Genomic DNA, 19107 nt, shown 5'->3' on the forward strand with positions numbered 1-19107 from the left:
TCATTTTGGGGTCTGACAGCTTTACGAAATGCTCTGCAACAATGTAATTATTCAATACCACAAACGCACCTGTGTTTACACACACACACTTTGTTAAAATGCATCAACTTATTGATAAGCGGGACAGTGGTGCAGCTCAATTTGCTAACGTTAGCTGGCTTGTTAGCTAGTTAGCATGCTAACGTGAGCTAAGTAAGCGTTAACACGCTAGCTAGCGAAATGTGTTTGCCTTGTCAGGTGACGAGACAGCACTGTTGACATTAACACTGCCTATCAATGTACGTTACGATTCAACATAATTAAACTACGTAGGTAGCTAGTTTTGTTATTGTGACATGAGGAAAGTTGAAACCCACCTGAAAGTCAGCCAAAATAATTTCTCTGTCCATGTTGTTTTCGCTATCAGAGGCCATCGCAGTGACTGGCTAAACGCTAGTTAGCTATTATTCTTATATCGCTTGCTTGCTATCTCGCTTCACTCACTCAGGCAAAGGGTCACTAGATATCATGTAAATATCGTCTTTAGTAAACTCAAGACATCAATATTCGCCAGATGTCTAAGGAGCAAATGCCACACTTTGGGTTGGTTTGTACAGCTTATATGAATTTCAATTCTCTGTTATAGTCAGTATTCACGGCTATGTCTTCGCTTTACGGCAACCGCAAAGTGGGGTATGGTTCATCTTGCTGTAACGTTCTGAACACATATACATTCAATGTATAAAGCGCGAATGGGTCTACAAAGAGTTGGAGGGCTCTATTTTTTTGAGAACCCATTTCATTCTATGCATTTAATTTTATATTTGCAACATTGGAACCTTTCGCCTTCACGGTATGCCCAAATTGTCGCATCGTGAGGAAGCTCAGCTGTTATTCTTAAAGTGACAATTCTCTTTGATAAATACATTTCATTGTACTCCATACCGGTAGCATATGCAAGGTAATAAAAGCATGCCTATCAGGACTACCCATCAAAGGAGACAGAAATGTAGATCAGTTATTTTTTGCATTTTCAAATTGAAAATGGACCAATAAAGCAAATTCTGTATTGTTGTATATTTTACTGTATTGTATTGTACTAGACCACAAAACCAGAAATAGACCACATAACGGATTGTCGGATTGTCATTTGTTTTAACATTGGCCTTACTTTTGAGCTTTCACATCAAATGTTTAATTAACTACTATGAGAAAACAACACAAACTCCAATGGACAGCTCCAATGGCCCACACTGTGCGTACTGAAGGCCTATAGCCAACATTTCTCATGTCTCACAAGATGGAAATCTCTCATTCTAAAAATGTTTAGCATAATGATTTAAGTAGCCTAAGTTATTAATTTTACATAAAAGGCTTACAAATAGGGATAAGCAATATCCTTTCCAATGGTCATCTGCATAATAACATTTTTGAATAGGCATGAGTTTAGTAGGCTTAGCTAGCATAGGCCCTACACCTGTCTTTCCCCCCATCATAACCCAAATTCTAAGTTGTTTTTATTTGTAAATTGAGTCTTTTAACAATGTATAGCTTTAAAATATGGTCAAATTATCAATCTCATGGAATATCAGTCTTTCCAATCTACTCTGTCGATCAATATTTCCCATCCCTCATTTTACCAAACAAAGTGACAGGGTCAGGCTGTTGAAATTGCAGACTTGGCCTTCAATACCTAATCTAGACATGCCGACCTCATTGATAACAAAATCATAATGCTTATGTTTGTATGCATAGGCCTAGGTTATATCCAAAATAGCTGATTGAATATATCATGTTTTTGACAGGTAGGCTTACCTACACTCTCCCAATGGTAGCCCTATGATATGACTTGTTTGTGCAGAAAAATGGCTCTGCTTCTGTGCTCTCCTCAAATGTAATTGTTGCCTTTGCCAGAGACATAACAACCGAACCTAACCAGAGAGCAATATGAACTGTTCTGGAACAACACTCCGTGGCAGTTTTTGGTTATGAAAATGTGATCTTGTGGTTGCACTCGGGAAAGTAGCCTAGGACGCTATCGTCATAACTGCAGCCTCTGCAGCCTTTCTGATGATCACTGTTTTCAGTCCCGCCCTCTCGCTTTTGGCGACTGTTATGCGTTCGGGTTCGGTATTTGAAAAATAGGCTAAAAGTGATGTCAAGAACAGCCTTTTTTCCTCAAATACTGACTTCCAACCAATCGAATGAATGAACTAATTCAACATATGATGGCAAGGGTAAGGAGGTGTCGTATGTAGGAGAATGTTATATGAATGAAGGCTCGGCTATACATTGACATTTGTGTAGGCTATGTTAAGCTATATTCCTACATGATTAGACGACACCTACCCGGCATATGCCTGTTACAGGCTGAACTTGAAACTACTTAGCCCATGGTGTGGTTGATTTCATTTATTTACTCAACTTTACAAGTTTAGTAGCGTAAATCTTTTCAGTGTAACAGATGGTAGGCAATGCTGCTACAGTAATGTGCTCAGCGGAATATGCTAATATAACGTCAATATCAAATGACTAAACTGTTCCCGCGCACTGTCCCGAACAAACACTTTAGGCTACTATTAATGAACCAAAGAAGGACGATATCCAAACCGTGTATCATCATTTGAAAATGGGCGGGAAGTGTACATAAAACTCTGAACAAGCATCTCTCCAAATGTCATTGGATGACTTAACGTTGTCAGAATGTTTTTTTCTAAACTATCTTTCTCAACCCCGGACTGGTAAGAGAGCAAGTCGACAATCAGAAGCTACAAACTTACAAACCCTAATCGAAACGGCAATGTTCCATGGATACAGTTGCAGCAGGACATCATAGGCAACGATTTTGAGAGCAGGAGACAGACCAACATTTTGGAGTTGCAGATAAGTTGCACCTGTAGGCTAACCTGTATCGTCAGTCCGGAAGGGTAGTATATAGCCTAATTGTGGAGTTGGATAGAATCTTTCTGAATAACACGGGTCTATAAATTAACCATGGGAAATATCCCTGAACACTCTTTTAGAATCTCAAACGTTATCAACTTCACGTGAACGGGGTTCAAGAATAAAGATAAACCTCAACTCTGCAGGCTGGACGATTGGAATTAGTTTTTAGTTTTTCAACTTCGTGCATCTTGGTCTACAAGTGGACATCCAACATTCCAATCCAATGTGATAAAAATATATATATTTTTAAGGAAGGTGGTGATGACCATACACTTGAGTTGGAAATGGCGTGACATCCATGTTTTCCGTGCTGATGCGAGTTGTTACATTGGGATGGTATTAAAAAGGGAGGCGGACCCTGGCAGTGTACCAACTTCTTTCAGGCTACAGACTATTTACTACATTTTCGCAGTGCCTTGCGTCACAACCAAGAAGACGTATACCATCAAAATCATTCACACATACCTTAGTATCAACTTTTGAAACCTGTATCATATAACATTATTCTCTTTATGGTTTTCGTCCACCAAGAATGGCTGGAGGGGCAAACAGACTGAGCAGCGCATCTGCAAGAGGAGATTTAGCAGAAGTTGAGATGTTATTACAGAACGGAGCAGATGTTAATGAAAACAATGTATTCGGCAGGACACCGTTACAGGTTGGTTCTGCATTTTATTTTATAAACATGTAAATCTATAAATTCATGATTCAGTCTATTTGATCGATTTGAACTTAATCTACCACATCTTAGCATATGTGTGTTGGTATAGCCTAATGTAAAATGGACTAAACTGCGTGCTTTATTGACAAATAAAGTGTTAAAATTATCCAGAGGCTACAATTTCTGTAACTTGGACTATATATATATGTATGTATACTTGATCCAAATGATTTTTAACGAATAGTCTAATATAGCATAAAGAGAATAGGGTGTCATATTTTTTATTGTATGATTTATGGAGAGTGCAGCAAAGTGACTTGTTGGCCTTCATTTTGTAGCATTATGTGAACCACTAAAAACCCCAATGTAGACGAGACTAATGATGTACACCTATTCGTGAGTTACCAGAAACAGTAATTGCAATGCATTATATATTTGTTGTTGGTGAATATATTCATATTTTTGACATTCTGTAGACTAAAAAGTTTAGCAGGTTTATATATCTTGTTAAGGATGGGTTCAAACATTATGAAAACTTGTCAATCATTGAATAATGTGATTACGTTTTTATATTTCTAAAGAAGTATCATTGCTCAATAGTGATAATTAAAGAAGATAATATAGTCAAGACCTTGATGCTTGACCTCATGCACTACTCTTTGGACAAGCATGCACACTCAAACACATAGGCCTATGAAACATGTAATTGGTTTCAACAAGACTATTTCTTAAATTGTAAGTTTATAGATAAAACACTAATTTGCTGTTTCTTTATGTCATGACACATTTATGTGGGTTGATCACTTGGTTGGTTAGGCTATATTTATACCGCCTTGGCCAGCCCAGCCTCACATTAAATTCGCGCATATATGTACAAAATGTATTTCAGCAGATTTCGTGCGTTTTTGTGCATTTTTGGGGTGTTTTGGGGTGGTTCAATTCGTTTGAAAATACACGAATTTCTGTGCTACTTAATTTGTGCGAAAATACACGAATTTCTGTGCTACTTAATTCGTGCGAAAAGACACGAATTTAACCAGTAGGCGACATAAGCCGTTGCAACAACCATAGACGCGATCGCCTGTATTTATTTATTTTACGTTATGAATATATAGATATTTTGTCTTTTTTTTAACCATATAACCATAAGAGGTTATATATATATTGTCTTTATTTAATCCCTATTAAAACATTGTGGTTTTATGCCTATATGTACTGTTTTCGATTTTTCTGAACAGACTTTTCAGTATAGAATGAATGTAAGCAATGCATGATGGTTAATGGTGTTTTATTCGGTTGTAGTTCCATGTATTTCTTAAAAAATAAACGTGTAAACCATTTTTATTGAACAGAATGTAACTGAAAATACAATGGCAGCCTTGCCATTGTCCATCAATAACAAAACATATTTTTTTCGTATAACATTTGGGGAAACGTATGCAGTCATTGTAGTCTTACATTTTGTTGGCCAACCAAAATTACCAAAACGTTAACCCGTAATAAGGCTAGGGTGGCTGAGTGTAAATACATGGCTCTGAGTGTAGCACCTTTTCACTAGAAACGTTCTTGTGTTCAAATTACCGTCAGTGCGAAATAGCTAGAAAGCTTTCGTATTTCCACTTGGCTACACCTACGGTTACGATAACGATAAATCAAGTGCAATACCTGCGTCGACCTGTGTCGAGCAGCAAAACACCGGAAAGCTTCTAGCCTACCGGAAAGTTACAAGAAGAACAAGAATAGTTACCTCATCCGGTCATGTGACACTCTGGATGCCCCCTAAAAGCAATTTCAACCGTTTTGAAAAATGACGCCTGGTAACCCCAAAAAAATACCAGGTGGACGAAAAATTTGAACTTAGAATATTTTATGAAAACCTCCATAAATCACTCAGGCCATTGACTCGAGAAGAAAAAACATAAAATATTTTCCAGAAGAAAAAACTGAATATTTTTTGAAAACCTCCATAAATCACTCAGGCCAGCACCCATTGATTTGGGGCGGTAGTATAGCGCTCCCAGAGCGGGTATGGCAGTCTGGATCCCCCCTAAAAGCATTTAAGGCTCTGTGTGTCTTTAAGCACCATACTTTTTCACTCCGTCCTTGCTGTGTGTGTGTGTGTGTGTGTGTGTGTGTGTGTGTGTGTGTGTGTGTGTGTGTGTGTGTGTGTGTGTGTGAGAGAGAGCGCTTTTCTTTGACATCTGTTTAGCGAAATTACTGATTTACAGTTCAATCGGGTTGACCGATTCACACATTTAAAGTTTTGGAAAGATCTGACCTTTTTAAACCTTCGAAACAGCACCTATGACCCCATTTTAAGGCACTTCCGGTTGGCACAGGAAGCTATAAGTAAATACATATCCTGATCGGGGTATGCTTTTACAGAATCCTGAGTTTTAAGTCTATACGTTAAGAACTGACTGATTTACACAGGGTTGAATGCACTATATATCACAAACTGCTGGTTGGGTATGGCAAAACACTTTTAGGGTGATTTTATCACTTCCGGTTGCTCCAGGAAGCTTAGAATCAACACAGGTAGACCTCATAGTGGCTTGATGGATTGTCATTGAAAACAGGTTCATAAGACATTCATAACCCACATAGGCTTCAGGTTGAATTTAGGGGTGCAGGCAATGTGTTCCTATGGGGTGAGATGTCATTGTAAACTGTTTGATGTAAACACCTTCTTTTAACTGTTAAGGGTTAATGCCACACGGTCAAGGTTAGGCTTGCACAGAGACCTTAGGAACGTTCCTGAGGTCAAATTGTGCTTCTAAACCTTAACAGTTCTCTCTCTGTCTCCCAAAAGCAAAAGACTTGAAATGTAGGTCAAGGGTCATCTTCTTGTCACTGTCGCTGCGCTCAGACCGAGCAAGCTACGGTCAAGCGGGGCATCTCGTTGAACTCGGCACGGCTATGGTGATGTCATTTTTAGTGGTAATTTCAGAATGCTATTTTGGTGGTTTTTCACTGTTGAAACATATTGCAAATGCACAAAAGTCAACTAGCAAGTCAGTGTCCATCAGCCAATTAGATATTTTCAGACACCAAACTGATACCATCTGACTCCAAACTCACTTTTTCCAACTCGTTTAGAAGCCAACTATCACATATTTCAGAGCAGGCCCAAAATTCACAGCGCCTTCCATTTAAACCATAATAAAACAAATAATAGGTAGTTATGTTCTAGCTGCGGGTCCAGTTTTCACATTATTTTTAGCCCTATGTGAGGCGACCTCGAATCCCAAGTTTCGGCTCGATAGGTCATTCGGTGCCCGAGCAAAACCTTAATTGGTGCTGAAATTCCACTTTTTTCCATGCCTTGCTACGGGGTCCTTGAATGAGCTATCGGACAGAAATGTCGGGGTCCGTCTCTATGCACCTAGTCGGTTTCAATGCACCTAGTCGTGCAACTCTGGGACTTTTCTAAATGTCACCATTTTGTAATGCTCAAAATGAATTGAAGTCAATGCAAATGCACCGAGGCTTTTTATCGGTCCGAGAACCTTCTAGAGCCACATAACTCACCGTGCTTAATCGACCTGAGCTCTAGAACAGGTTTGTAAAGTTTCAGAACTCTAGGTCTGACGGTTCTTTAAAAGTTCAAACAAAAGTAACTATTGCAGGCACTGTCTGCCTCTAAGCCCCTCAGTGTGTCACTCCATCCTTTCTGTGTGGGTGTGTAATTTTTTCCTTGAAATCTGATGGGATGAATGACTGATTTACAGTTCATGAGGGTTTCCTATTCACATATATTAAGTTTTGGAAAGATTTGACTTTTTTAACCCTTCGAAACAGCCCTTTTGACACCAATTATGGCACTTCCGGTTGGCACAGGAAGCTGAAAGTAAACACATATCCTCATTGGAGTGGGCTTTTACAGAATCCTGAGTTTTAAGTCTATACGTTAAGAACTCACTGATTTACATAGGGTTGAATGCACTATTTCTCTCAAACTGCAGGTTGGGTATGGCAAACACTTTTAGGGTGATTTAACCACTTCCGGTTGCTCCAGGAAGCTTAGAATCGACACAGGTAGACCTCATAGTGGCCTGATGGATTGTCATCGAAGACAGGTTCATAAGGCATTATTAACCCACATAGGCTTCAGGTTGAATTTAGGGGAGCAGGCATGTCTCCTATGGGGAGACATGTCATTGTAAACTGTTTGATGTAAACACCTTCTTTTAACTATTAAGGGTTAATGCCACACGGTCAATGTTAGGCTTGCACAGATCGGGAGGACCTTAGGAACGTTCCTGAGGTCAAATTGTGCTTCTCACCTTAACGGTTCTCTCTCTGTCTCCCAAAAGCAAAAGAATATGAAATTGAGGTCAAAGGGTCATTTGGGTCCTTCTTCTTGTCCCTGTCGCTGCACTCAGACCGAGCTAGCTACGGTCAAGCGGGGCATCTCGTTGAACTCGGCACGGCCGGGAGATAATGGCAATGCCATTGCAGGCTTTGTGTGTCTTTAAGCACCGTACTTTTTCACTCCATCCTTTTATCCCCTTTTCTTCGTGGTATCCAATCGCTAGTAATTACTATCTTGTCTCATCGCTACAACTCCCGTATGGGCTCAGGAGAGACGAAGGTCGAAAGCCACGCGTCCTCCGAAGCACAACCCAACCAAGCCGCACTGCTTCTTAACACAGCGCGCCTCCAACCCGGAAGCCAGCCGCACCAATGTGTCGGAGGAAACACCGTGCACATGGCCCCCTTGGCTAGCGCGCACTGCCCCCGGCCCGCCACAAAAGTCGCTGGAGCGCGATGAGACAAGGATATCCCTACCGGCCAAACCCTCCCTAACCCGGACGACGCTAGGCCAACGGACCTCCCGGTCGCGGCCGGGCTGCGGCAGAGCCTGGGCGCAAACCCAGAGACTCTGGTGGCGCAGCTAGCACTGCGATGCAGTGCCCTAGACCACTGCGCCACCCGGGAGGCAGATCTGACCTTTTTAACCCTTCGAAACTGACCCTATGGCACCATTTGAAGGTACTTCCGGTTGACATAGGAAGCTGAAAGTGAACACATATCCTCCTTGGGGTAGGCTCTTATATAATGTTGAGGTTTAAGTCTTTATGTTAAGAACTGACTTATTTACAGAGGGTTAAATGAGTGTGTGTTACTTCATAAAATCACATAAAATCACAGAATTCTGGCAGAGCTTCGAGACCCACTTAAAAAATGTTCGTCTGAACACACTGCAACTGGATCTGTAACTTTTTTTTTTTTAACTCATTTTTGTGAACATGACCAATTTGTCAATGTACGATTTCTCTTAAATTACGATAGATAAATGGCTGGTTCTTTTTTTCCTGACACCGTATGCTTATGTACTTTGACGTGAAGCGGTCAAATTAGCACCCTACTTTGCGTTTTTGACCTTTAATCCCAGAAAAATGGCCATAACTCAAAAAGCGTTGAGGCCTCGACGCCATCTTGTTCGGGGCCAACTGTCCATTACGTCTTCGAAATATTTTCCGTTTAGGAGAAAAGGCCACATGCATTTGCAATATTATTTATTTTCCCTCTGGTGGGAATTTCCGAGACTGCGGAAAAATGACCAAAATTTGTTATTTTTATAAAACGGAAACCGAACGTCCGAGAGATTTAGTTTGATGACTTCCTGAAAGATCTCTCCCCCGCGCACGGCCCGACGCCGTCCACGAATTTTAGAAACGTTGCAGGACGTCTAGTAAGGGACCTTACATTTGCAAGTGGCGTTTCTCACTAACCATATGGCGAGTGCTAAAATGTTCCCTTAAGGTATGGAAAGGCCTTGGAAAGGCCATAAGTGTAAGCCAACATAATTCATTATTTTACATTCACATGTAATACATGCATTATGAAGAAAATGGTGTAATTTAGGCTCCACGAAATATGAAATGGGTTATGAAGAAAATCGTGTATGGTTGCCTACATGACAAAAAGGCGTTCTGATTACAAGTGCACCAGTATCCAAAGTATTAAGCGAAATCAAGCACAGAAAACAGCATTGGCATTAATAAAACAATATTTCCCACGAATTAAGTCGCACTTAAATGTGCGTCTTTTCTCAAATTCTGTTCAGCAAGTCTAAAACAGTACATATAGGCATACAACGACACATTTTAAAACATGGTTAAACAAAGACAACATTTCTGTATATTCATGACGTTGAATTAGCCATTAAGAAGAACAAAAATGAAAGACAAATTATCGCGTCTACATGGTTGTTGCAACGGCTTGTGTCGCCTACTGGTTAAATTCGTGTATTTTCGCACGAATTAAGTAGGACAGAAATTCGTGTATTTTCGCACGAATTAAGTAGCACGGAAATTCGTGCATTTTCAAACGAATTGAACCACCCCAAAAATGCACAAAAACGCACGAAATCTGCTGAAATACATTTTGTACATATATGCGCGAATTGAATGTGAGACTGTGTTGCCTTGGCATACCTCTGAATATCTGCCTTTGACCACATGGGGAATCTCCAAATGCAATGTTTGTTTTAGAAATGTAACTAAGTTTACTGTTTTCTCAAATTACAAAATCAAACTCATGAAAAACTAGCAAATTGCAGATTGTGAAAGACTGTTGATTTGGACAGTTCATAACCAGACTGGATAGATTTTCAGGCTAATATCTTACCATGTTATAGGGTCCAGGGTGCAGATGAAAAGGGCTGAAAGTGGTTAATTGACCAAACCACACGTTTTTGTTGAATGTATAACTCCAATTTAGGCCTGTACTCAAATTCAAAGTGCTCTATAAGATTTACCTTAGTACATAAGAAAACGATATAAGTATGACATGTATCCTCACGCACAAAACTGTAATACACTATTAGTATCACTCTCTTCCAAATGAAAAATATATGTCATGGCTATTAATTCTATATGCCTAATAATGATGACGACGAACTAAGGCTCTATGATTTATTAGAAGATAATAGGTTTACATTATTTAGGTAAAATACGAATGAAAAAAGGTTAACATAATGAATACATAATAAATTGTTATGTGATTTAGATTCGTTTTTTATCGTTCCTTTTGAAAACAACAGGTGTAAATCTAGACGTGTCTCTCTCCGCAACATAGCCCTAAAGAATTCCTATTTTCCTTAAAACAGTATACTTCTTACAGCCTACATGTTCTGTCTTTGCATATACTATACTATATAAGTGTTCTGCTCTCAACCAGCTCTGATATTTGATTATATTTTCCACCCTTTTTTTCTTCTATCTTTCTTAAAATTTTTACAGGTGATGAAACTTGGTAACCCCGCCATCGCGGAAGCGCTGCTGAGGGCGAACGCAAATCCAAACGTGCGCGACCATGTCAGAGGTCTCACCATCACTCATGACGCTGCAAGGGATGGATATGCAGACACCCTACACGTACTGATGGATCATGGCGCAGACGTCAATCTCCTGGACAATGATGGCAATCTTCCATTGCATCTAGCCGCAAGAGAAGGCTATCTTGATGTGGTCCAGCTCCTTGTTGGTTGCACGATAGAAGCCACAAGGTGCAACTCCAAAGGCCACACACCTTATGATTTGGCGACTATGAACCATAGAGTATCCATTGCGCAATACATTCAGGGGCACACCAATTAATGAATATATATCGGACAATCCTGGCTGGGATAGCGAGGTCGTAGGCCTACATAAGAACGAGGAAGAAAGTAGCAAAAACATGTAGGTCAATCTACCTCTCTGGTTACAATGTATTTGGATGTTTTTCAGACATGATAGCCTCAATTCTCAATCATAAAGGATGGCCCTAGCATGAACGTTTCCTCCTAACCTAATAAGAAAACATAGCCTAATTCCATAGGTTTTGACTCCAATTTTCTCCATCACAGAACAAATGTGACGAGATTATATGCCACTGGAATGATCATTTGAATCTATTTAATATATTAAAGCATTTTTAGGCCGACAGCATTTCCCTAACAACATCTCCAGCTGCTTTGTTTCTCTTTTTTTCTCATGTTTTTCCGATATTCCCTAGTGGTACACGTAAGGTGGGGATTTGTCTTTCAAATTCAATTCATTACCAACATTTTAATAACTATTTGAGATGTGGGTTTGATAATTCAACGACTATTTCAAATGAAATGAGGAACAATATTTTATTGTTTAACTTCAAGACCATAGGCTGTAGGTATTAGAATAGATGACCCTCTTCATCCAAGGTAGCCTACTCTTGTGCGCATAGCAAATGTCTTATTTTGTCCCGATAGCCCATTTTGTTAATTAAACCCATGCTATTTTGAGTAATAACCCAGTGACCTAGGCTTACCTTCATTCTCCTTGTCCAGACCATTGGGCAAAAATTATCAAACTAATGGTAGTCTGACTGTATCGGCAATTCTTTTCGATTTTCAGTGCATTTGTAAATAATCATACAAATAGATTTTGTAAGGAACTGTGAAAGCACGCGTTTACTAATATTCACGTTTTTTTTTTTTTTTACCAAAGACAACAACTGTCTGCAGGTCTTACCTGATTTTCTGTTTGGCTTTTAGATAGCAATTTGGTTGAAATATAATGTATGTAGGGCTATACTACCAGTAGGCCTCGTTTTACTGTATTATCTTCTATTTGAATATTGCTAATCGATGTTTTTCACTGTTGTTTGATTTGTGAGACGAATAAATTCATTTGTTCACTGATTATTAGAAGTTTGCGTCATTTTTTTAATAATTTGCCATTTTTTATATCCCCCTTGAGGCTACTCAGCACTGCTGATGTGATCAACCAACAGTGATTGTTCCATACGATATAGTATTTTATTAATTCAAGGAAAATATAGGCTATTGAAAGTAGGCATACCCTATCTTGGAATGAAGTATATGAGCTGGACCGAAATACTAGGGGTCAAAATGAAACTGTATAAAAAATATTGTTACTCCAAACATTGGCTAGACATCTGCTTTGCTTCTACATTTATTATCACTGTGATTATGAAATCATGTAATGTTAGTTTTAAGGTGGCTATAGAGTTGCTAAATTTTTATGGTACTATTCAAGCCATGGAATGTCTATCCACGCACCACTTTGACAGGCAATTATTATATATATATATTATTTTTTATTCCTTTGCAAATTAACAGCGCAATTAACATTCAAATACGAACTTCAAACATTCACGGCTTGTGGTGGCCACTTGGAGAAAAGCACAGCAAAGCCATAGCTTATAGGCCTAACCTGCTACTTTAGGTTCGGTGAGGAGGAACATGCCCAATTTCTGTCCCACGGTCATATTTGAGAAGTTTGGCACTTTGAATGGCAATATCATTTGTCTTTTAAAAGCGAGAAAACGTTAATATTTTTTTGAAATAAGTTTAGTCAAACTGTGAATGGCTATGTAATACCCTCATAAACATAATGTGGTTGACTTCTTTCTAGTCATGTAGGCGATGTAGGCTATCTAATCATGTTGTCTCTCAAACAAGCTTAATTAATGCAAGGAAAGCGATGAGACTACTTTATTTCAATTGGGATAGGCCTACAGTACAGCCATGGAGACAAAAGTAATCAGGTATGCTTGAATGTGATGATCCCTTTTACGACACATTCGATCAGATTTACATTTGCAGTGTTGTTTTGGCGGTGTCGGAGGTGGAACTCCGTCGGTTTTATGTTCATATCATTGAGTTATATTAGCCCAACCGGCCGGCAGATGGCGCTATTATTCATTTGAAGTTGTCATCTGCATCCAACTGGAATGTTTGCAGCAGGGTAGACCCACACAGAGGAGGTGTTATAATACCCATAAAACCTAGTGGTCAAACAGGGAAATGGTTCCAATCGTTTTTCCACAATTCATCTTTCCCATAGAGGATTTTAGAGACACTTAAAATAATGTTTTGTGTATGCTTACCCTGGGGTGACGTTTTCATAACCACATAAATCTCTGTCTGACAAAGGTGACCTTTATCAATATATTCGGCTCTATTTACTCTCAAATTCGAAAATGCTAATTAGCTTTAAAATAGGCGTCAAAACCAAAAATCTGCAAATTAGCATTTCATTTTGGGGGATAAATACAGGCGAATATATTGATAAATTCACCTTGTCCTAGAGAGATTTACACGGTTATCAAAACGTCACCCCAGGGTAAGCCTACACAAAACACAGCCCTTATTTGAAGTGTATCTAAAATCCCCAATGGGAAAAATTAAAGGTTGAAAAACGATTGGAACCATTTCCCTGTTTGACCGGCTAGGTTTTATGGATATTATTATTATTTCTCTGTATATGATCAGGGGGCCAAGATTCCGGTCTGCAAGCACACTTTCCACTTTCGGTACTGCAGTTTAGCTGAAGTTAAGCCCAAAAGGAAAATTCCCATCGACGGCCCCATAGAGAAGTAAAAAAAAAACATTTAAAAAACACTTTTGTTATCACTTTGAGGCAAAAATATCTATATTATTATTTAAGTTATTGTCCTCAAGGCTGATTTTTACACAGCCGCAGATATTAACATTTTATATTCATCCAATGTCTGTTATATTTCTGGATGACATGATGAAGTTGTTGCCGCTCGCTCTGCTCCATTGCTCACTGTAAGTGCTAGTGCGCAGGCGTTATAGGCTCTGTGAAGCCGATAGCGACCACCACGAAACAGTGTTTGCGAACATGAGTAGATTACATTGAAAACAACAGGCATCCATCTTGGACGCAGTCTCTAGTTCATAGATAGCTCTAGGCGCTATTATTCCTTTTATGTCGTTTGTCATCTGCGTCCAACAGGAATGTATGCAGCCGGCTATGCACTTGTGTCCCCGGGCAACCAGCTCATACATAAAACATCCTCCATTCAGGCTGCAAGGGTGTAGGTTTCCTCCTCAACTAGCTTTAATGGCAAGCTGCCGGGAAAAAAATAAGCTGGAAAAATATGCATACAGTCTTAATCAAACAACATTTTCCACCACCATGCTAGCTAAAGTGGCTAAAGCTTCTTCCTGATGTTCAGCCAATCAGGTTTCAGCAGTCTGTTGTTTACCCCTGGCTGAAATCTGTGTGCAACATCAGGATGTAGCATTATCCACTCTAGGGAGAGACTATAAGGACACAGCTGACCCTTAAACTGACTAGCAAAAACCTAAAAATGACATTTACCCTAACCCTTACCCTAACCCTAACCTTAACCGTTTTTAACTTCAATGGGGTGACGTCAGACTTGGGACCTCCCAAGGAACCCGTTTGGAGACTGTGTCCAAGATGTCCGACCATTGAACAACGTAATCTACTCATGTTCGCATACGCTGTTTCAGAGTTGTTTTTATTTTTCTGACTGGGATTACTGCACATGCGCACTAGCACTCAATGTGCACTGGACAGACAGCAGTATCGCGCAAGCATGCTCCAGCAACTCTGTCAATGCGTGGACAGCTAAACAAGCCAAATGGAACGTCCCCTGGCTAGTTGGGCTCATGTCGTAGAGCATGAATATAAAATGTTAATATCTTCGGTTGTGAGTGATGGAAAAAAATATTTTGAATAACTCAATGGATGTTTTGTGCACAAAGGGGAGGACTAAACTGTCTTATTAGGAATTTTCAAATTTGTCTTCTCTAAAGGAATTGTCTTTCTGGGCCATACTTCAGTTAAACTGCAATACCAGGCAAAACTGTAGGTGCAGTCAAAAGGGTGCTTCCAGACCAGAATCCTGGCCCCTTTGTGAGGGAGTTGAAAAGGGTGGGACTAAAGTTGAGGAAACCTGAATTTAATGCAAGTTCTCCATAATATTGCAGTACGAATGACCAATCGAAGCTCACCATAGCTTCCAGCCCCCTAATAGATTGGCTTACAATAGCTGTTGATACAGTGGCTTGCGAAAGTATTCACCGCCCTTGCCATTTTTCCTATTTTGTTGCCTTACAACCTGGAATTAAAATAGATTTTGGGGGGGTTTGTATCATTTGATTGACACATGCCTACCATGTTGAAGATGCAATATATTTTTTATTGTGAAACAAAGAAGAAATAAGACAAAAAAACAGAAAACTTGAGCATGCATAACTTCTAACCAAATACCCCCCCCCCCCCCCCCCCCCCCCCAGAGCCACGTTTTGCAACAATTACAGCTGCAAGTCTCTTGGGGTATGTCTCTATAAGCTTGGCACAACTAGCCACTGGGATTTATGCCCATTCTTCAAGTCAAAACTGCTCCAGCTCCTTCAAGTTGGATGGGTTCCGCTGGTGTACAGCAATCTTTAAGTCACACCACAGATTCTCAATTGGTTTGAAGTCTGGGCTTTGACTAGGCCATTCCAAGACATTTAAATGTTTCCCCTTAAACCACTCGTGTAGAAGTCGACCGATTAATCGGAATGGCCAATTAATTAGGGCCGATTTCAAGTTTTCATAACAATCGGTAATCAGCATTTTTGGACACCGATTATGGCCGATTACATTGCACTCCACAAGGAGACTGCGTGGCAGGCTGACTACCTGTTATGCGAGTGCAGCAAGGAGCCAAGGTAAGGTGCTAGCTAGCATTAAACGTATCTTATAAAAAACAATCATACTTAACATAATCAGTAGTTAACTACACATGGTTGATGATATTACTAGTTTATCTAGCTTGTCCTGCGTTGCATATAATCAATGCGGTGCCTGTTAATTTATCATTGAATCACAGCCTACTTCGCCAAACGGGTGATTTAACAAGCGCATTCGCGAAAAAAGCACTGTCGTTGCACCATTGTGTACCTAACCATAAACATCAATGTCTTTCTTAAAATCAATACACAAGTATATATTTTTAAACCTGCATATTTAGTTAATATTGCCTGCTAACATTAATTTATTTTAACTAGGGAAATTGTGTCACTTCTCTTGCCACTCGTTAGATAAAATACGTAACAGTTCCATATTTCACTGAAAGAATAAACGCTTAGTTTTCAAAATTATAGTTTCCGGATTTGACCATATTAATGACCTAAGGCTCGTATTGCTGTGTGTTATTATATTATAATTAAGTCTATGATTTGATAGAGCAGTCTGACTGAGCGGTGGTAGGCAGCAGCAGGCTCGTAAGCATTCATTCAAACAGCACTTTCCTGCATTTTCCAGCAGCTCTTCGCTGTGCTTCAAGCATTGCGCTGTTTATGACTTCAAGCCTATCAACTCCCGAGATTAGGCTGGTAATACTAAAGTACCTATTAGAACATCCAATAGTCAAAGGTATATGAAATACAGATGGTATAGAGATAAATAGTCCTATAATAACTACAACCTAAAACTTCTTACCTGGGAATATTGAAGACTCATGTTAAAAGGAACCACCAGCTTTCATATGTTCTGAGCAAGGAACTTAAACGTTAGTTTTTTTACATGGCACATATTGCACTTTTACTTTCTTCTCCAACACTTAGTTTTTTCATTATTTAAACCAAATTGAACATGTTTCATTATTTATTTGAGACTAAATTGATTTTATTGATGTATTATATTTAGTTAAAATAAGTGTTCATTCAGTATTGTTGTAATTGTCATTATTACAAATATATATATAAAAATCGGCCGATTAATCGGTATCGGCTTTTTTGGGTGAAAAACATACCCACAGCATGATGCTGCAACCACCGTGCTTCACTGTGGGGATGGTATTCTCGGGGTGATGAGAGGTGTTGGGTTTGCGCCAGACATAGCGTTATCCTTGATGGCCAAAAAGCTAAATTTTAGTCTCATCTGACCAGAGTACCTTCTTCCATATGTTTATTTTTTTCTGGCCACTCTTCCGTAAAGCCCAGCTCTGTGGAGTGCACAGCTTAATGTGGTCCTATGGACAGATACTCCAATCTCCACTGTGGAGCTTTGCTGCTCCTTCAGGGTTATCTTTGGTCTCTTTGTTGCCTCACTGATTAATGCCCTCCTTGCCTGGTCCATGAGTTTTGGTGGGCAGCCCTCTCTTGACAGGTTTGTTGTGGTGCCATATTCTTTAAATTTTTTAAATAATGGATTTAATGGTGCCCCTGTAGGATGTTCAAAGTTTCGGATATTTTTTTCTAACCCAACCCTGATCTGTACTTCTCCACAACTTTGTCCCTAACCTGTTTGGAGAGCTCCTTGGTCTTCATAGTGCCCCTAAGTGGTGTTGCAGACTCTGGGGCCTTTTAGAACAGGAATATATATGCGTAGATCATGTGACAAACCCTGTGACACTTAGATTGCACACATGTGGACTTTATTTAACTAATTATGTGACTTCTGAAGGTAATTGGTTGCACCAGATCTTATTTAGGGGCTTCGTAGCAAAGGGGGTGAATACATATGCACACACCACTTTTCCGTTTTAATAAAATAAAAAAAATTGAAACAAGTTATTTTTTTCATTTCACTTCACCAATTTGAACTATTTTGTGTATGTCCATTACATGAAATCCAAATAAAAATCAATTTAAATTACAGGTTGTAATGTAACAAAATAGGTAAAACGCCAAGGGGGGTGAATACTTTTGCAAGGCACTGTACCTAGCACTACCTAGCTTGCTTGCTTGCTAGCACCCACATGACAACAGCTGGTGCGCGATCTCTAATATTACCCCCCCTGGAAATCTGGAAATGTAATACGCATACCAAAGCTCTCTCTCGCCCTCCATTTGGCAAATCTGACCATAACTCTATATCCTGATTCCTGCTTACAAGCAAAATCTCAAACAGAAAGTACCAGTGACGCTCTCAATACGGAAGTGGTCTGAGGAAGCAGATGCTAAGCTACAGGACTGTTTCACTAGCACTAAGCAACACTGAACCATGAAACAGAGCACCAGCTGTTCCGGACAACTCTGATCAAACTCTCCGTAGTCAATGGGAGTAAGACCTTTAAACAGGTTAACATTCACAAGGCCGCAGGGCCAGACGGATTACCAGGACGATTACTCAGAGCATGTGCTGACCAGCTTTTCAAACTCTCCTTGACTCAGTCTGTAATACCTACATGTTTCAAGCAGACCACCATAGCCCGTGCCCAAGGTAACCTGTCTAAATTACTAATGCCTCATAGCACTCACATCTGTAACCATGAAATGCTAAAAAAAGGCTGGTCATGGCTCACATCAACACCATCATCCCAGACACACTGGACCCACTCCAATTTCCATACCGCCGCAACAGATCACTCAATCTCTATTGCACTTCACACTGCCCTCTCCCATATGGACAAGAGGAACACCTATGTTTAGAATGCTGTAAATTGACTACAGCTCAGTGTTCAACACCATAGTACCCTAGAAGCTCATCACTAAGCTAAGGACCCTGACACTGAAAACCTCCCTCTGCAACTGGATCCTGGACTTCCCGGCGGGCCGCCCCAGGTGGTGAGGGTAGGCAACAACACATCCGCCACGCTGATTCTCAACAAGGGGACTCCTCAGGGGTGCGTGCTTAGTCCCCTCCTGTACTTCCTGTTCACCCACGACTATCTGGCCGAGCACGACTCCAACACCATCCTTTGGACACTGTGTTAACTAACCTCTAAATGAGCTTCAATGCCATACAACACTCCTTCCGTGG

At 40.0% G+C, this 19107-nt stretch overlaps 2 protein-coding genes across 4 annotated transcripts in view; one reads left to right on the forward strand and one right to left on the reverse strand.

The window, feature by feature from the left end:
* LOC139578455 (FAS-associated factor 1-like) overlaps positions 1-570 on the reverse strand; it is an 89213-nt gene extending 88643 nt beyond the window's left edge. The window contains exon 1 of one of the 2 annotated variants that reach the window (XM_071406058.1): positions 357-570. In XM_071406058.1, the coding sequence (XP_071262159.1) occupies positions 357-413 (57 nt within the window). In that variant the 5' untranslated portion in view covers positions 414-570. The remainder of the gene's footprint in view (positions 1-356) is intronic. The other variant, XM_071406059.1, reaches the window with a different exon arrangement.
* Positions 571-2081: 1511 nt separating this feature from the next.
* On the forward strand, positions 2082-12255 carry cdkn2c (cyclin-dependent kinase inhibitor 2C (p18, inhibits CDK4)). 2 transcript variants are annotated; one of them, XM_071406061.1, is made up of 3 exons: positions 2082-2216; positions 3457-3583; positions 10837-12255. In XM_071406061.1, exons 2-3 carry the CDS (start codon positions 3458-3460, stop codon positions 11191-11193), a joined length of 483 nt encoding a protein of 160 aa, XP_071262162.1. In that variant the 5' UTR covers positions 2082-2216; position 3457; the 3' UTR covers positions 11194-12255. The 2 variants fall into 2 exon arrangements, with proteins under 2 accessions (XP_071262162.1, XP_071262161.1); XM_071406060.1 differs by lacking the exon at positions 2082-2216 and having other exon boundaries at positions 2266-3583.
* The last annotated feature ends 6852 nt before the right edge of the window (positions 12256-19107 follow it).

Source organism: Salvelinus alpinus, chromosome 6, assembly GCF_045679555.1.
Source record: "Salvelinus alpinus chromosome 6, SLU_Salpinus.1, whole genome shotgun sequence".
Classification (NCBI taxonomy): domain Eukaryota; kingdom Metazoa; phylum Chordata; class Actinopteri; order Salmoniformes; family Salmonidae; genus Salvelinus; species Salvelinus alpinus.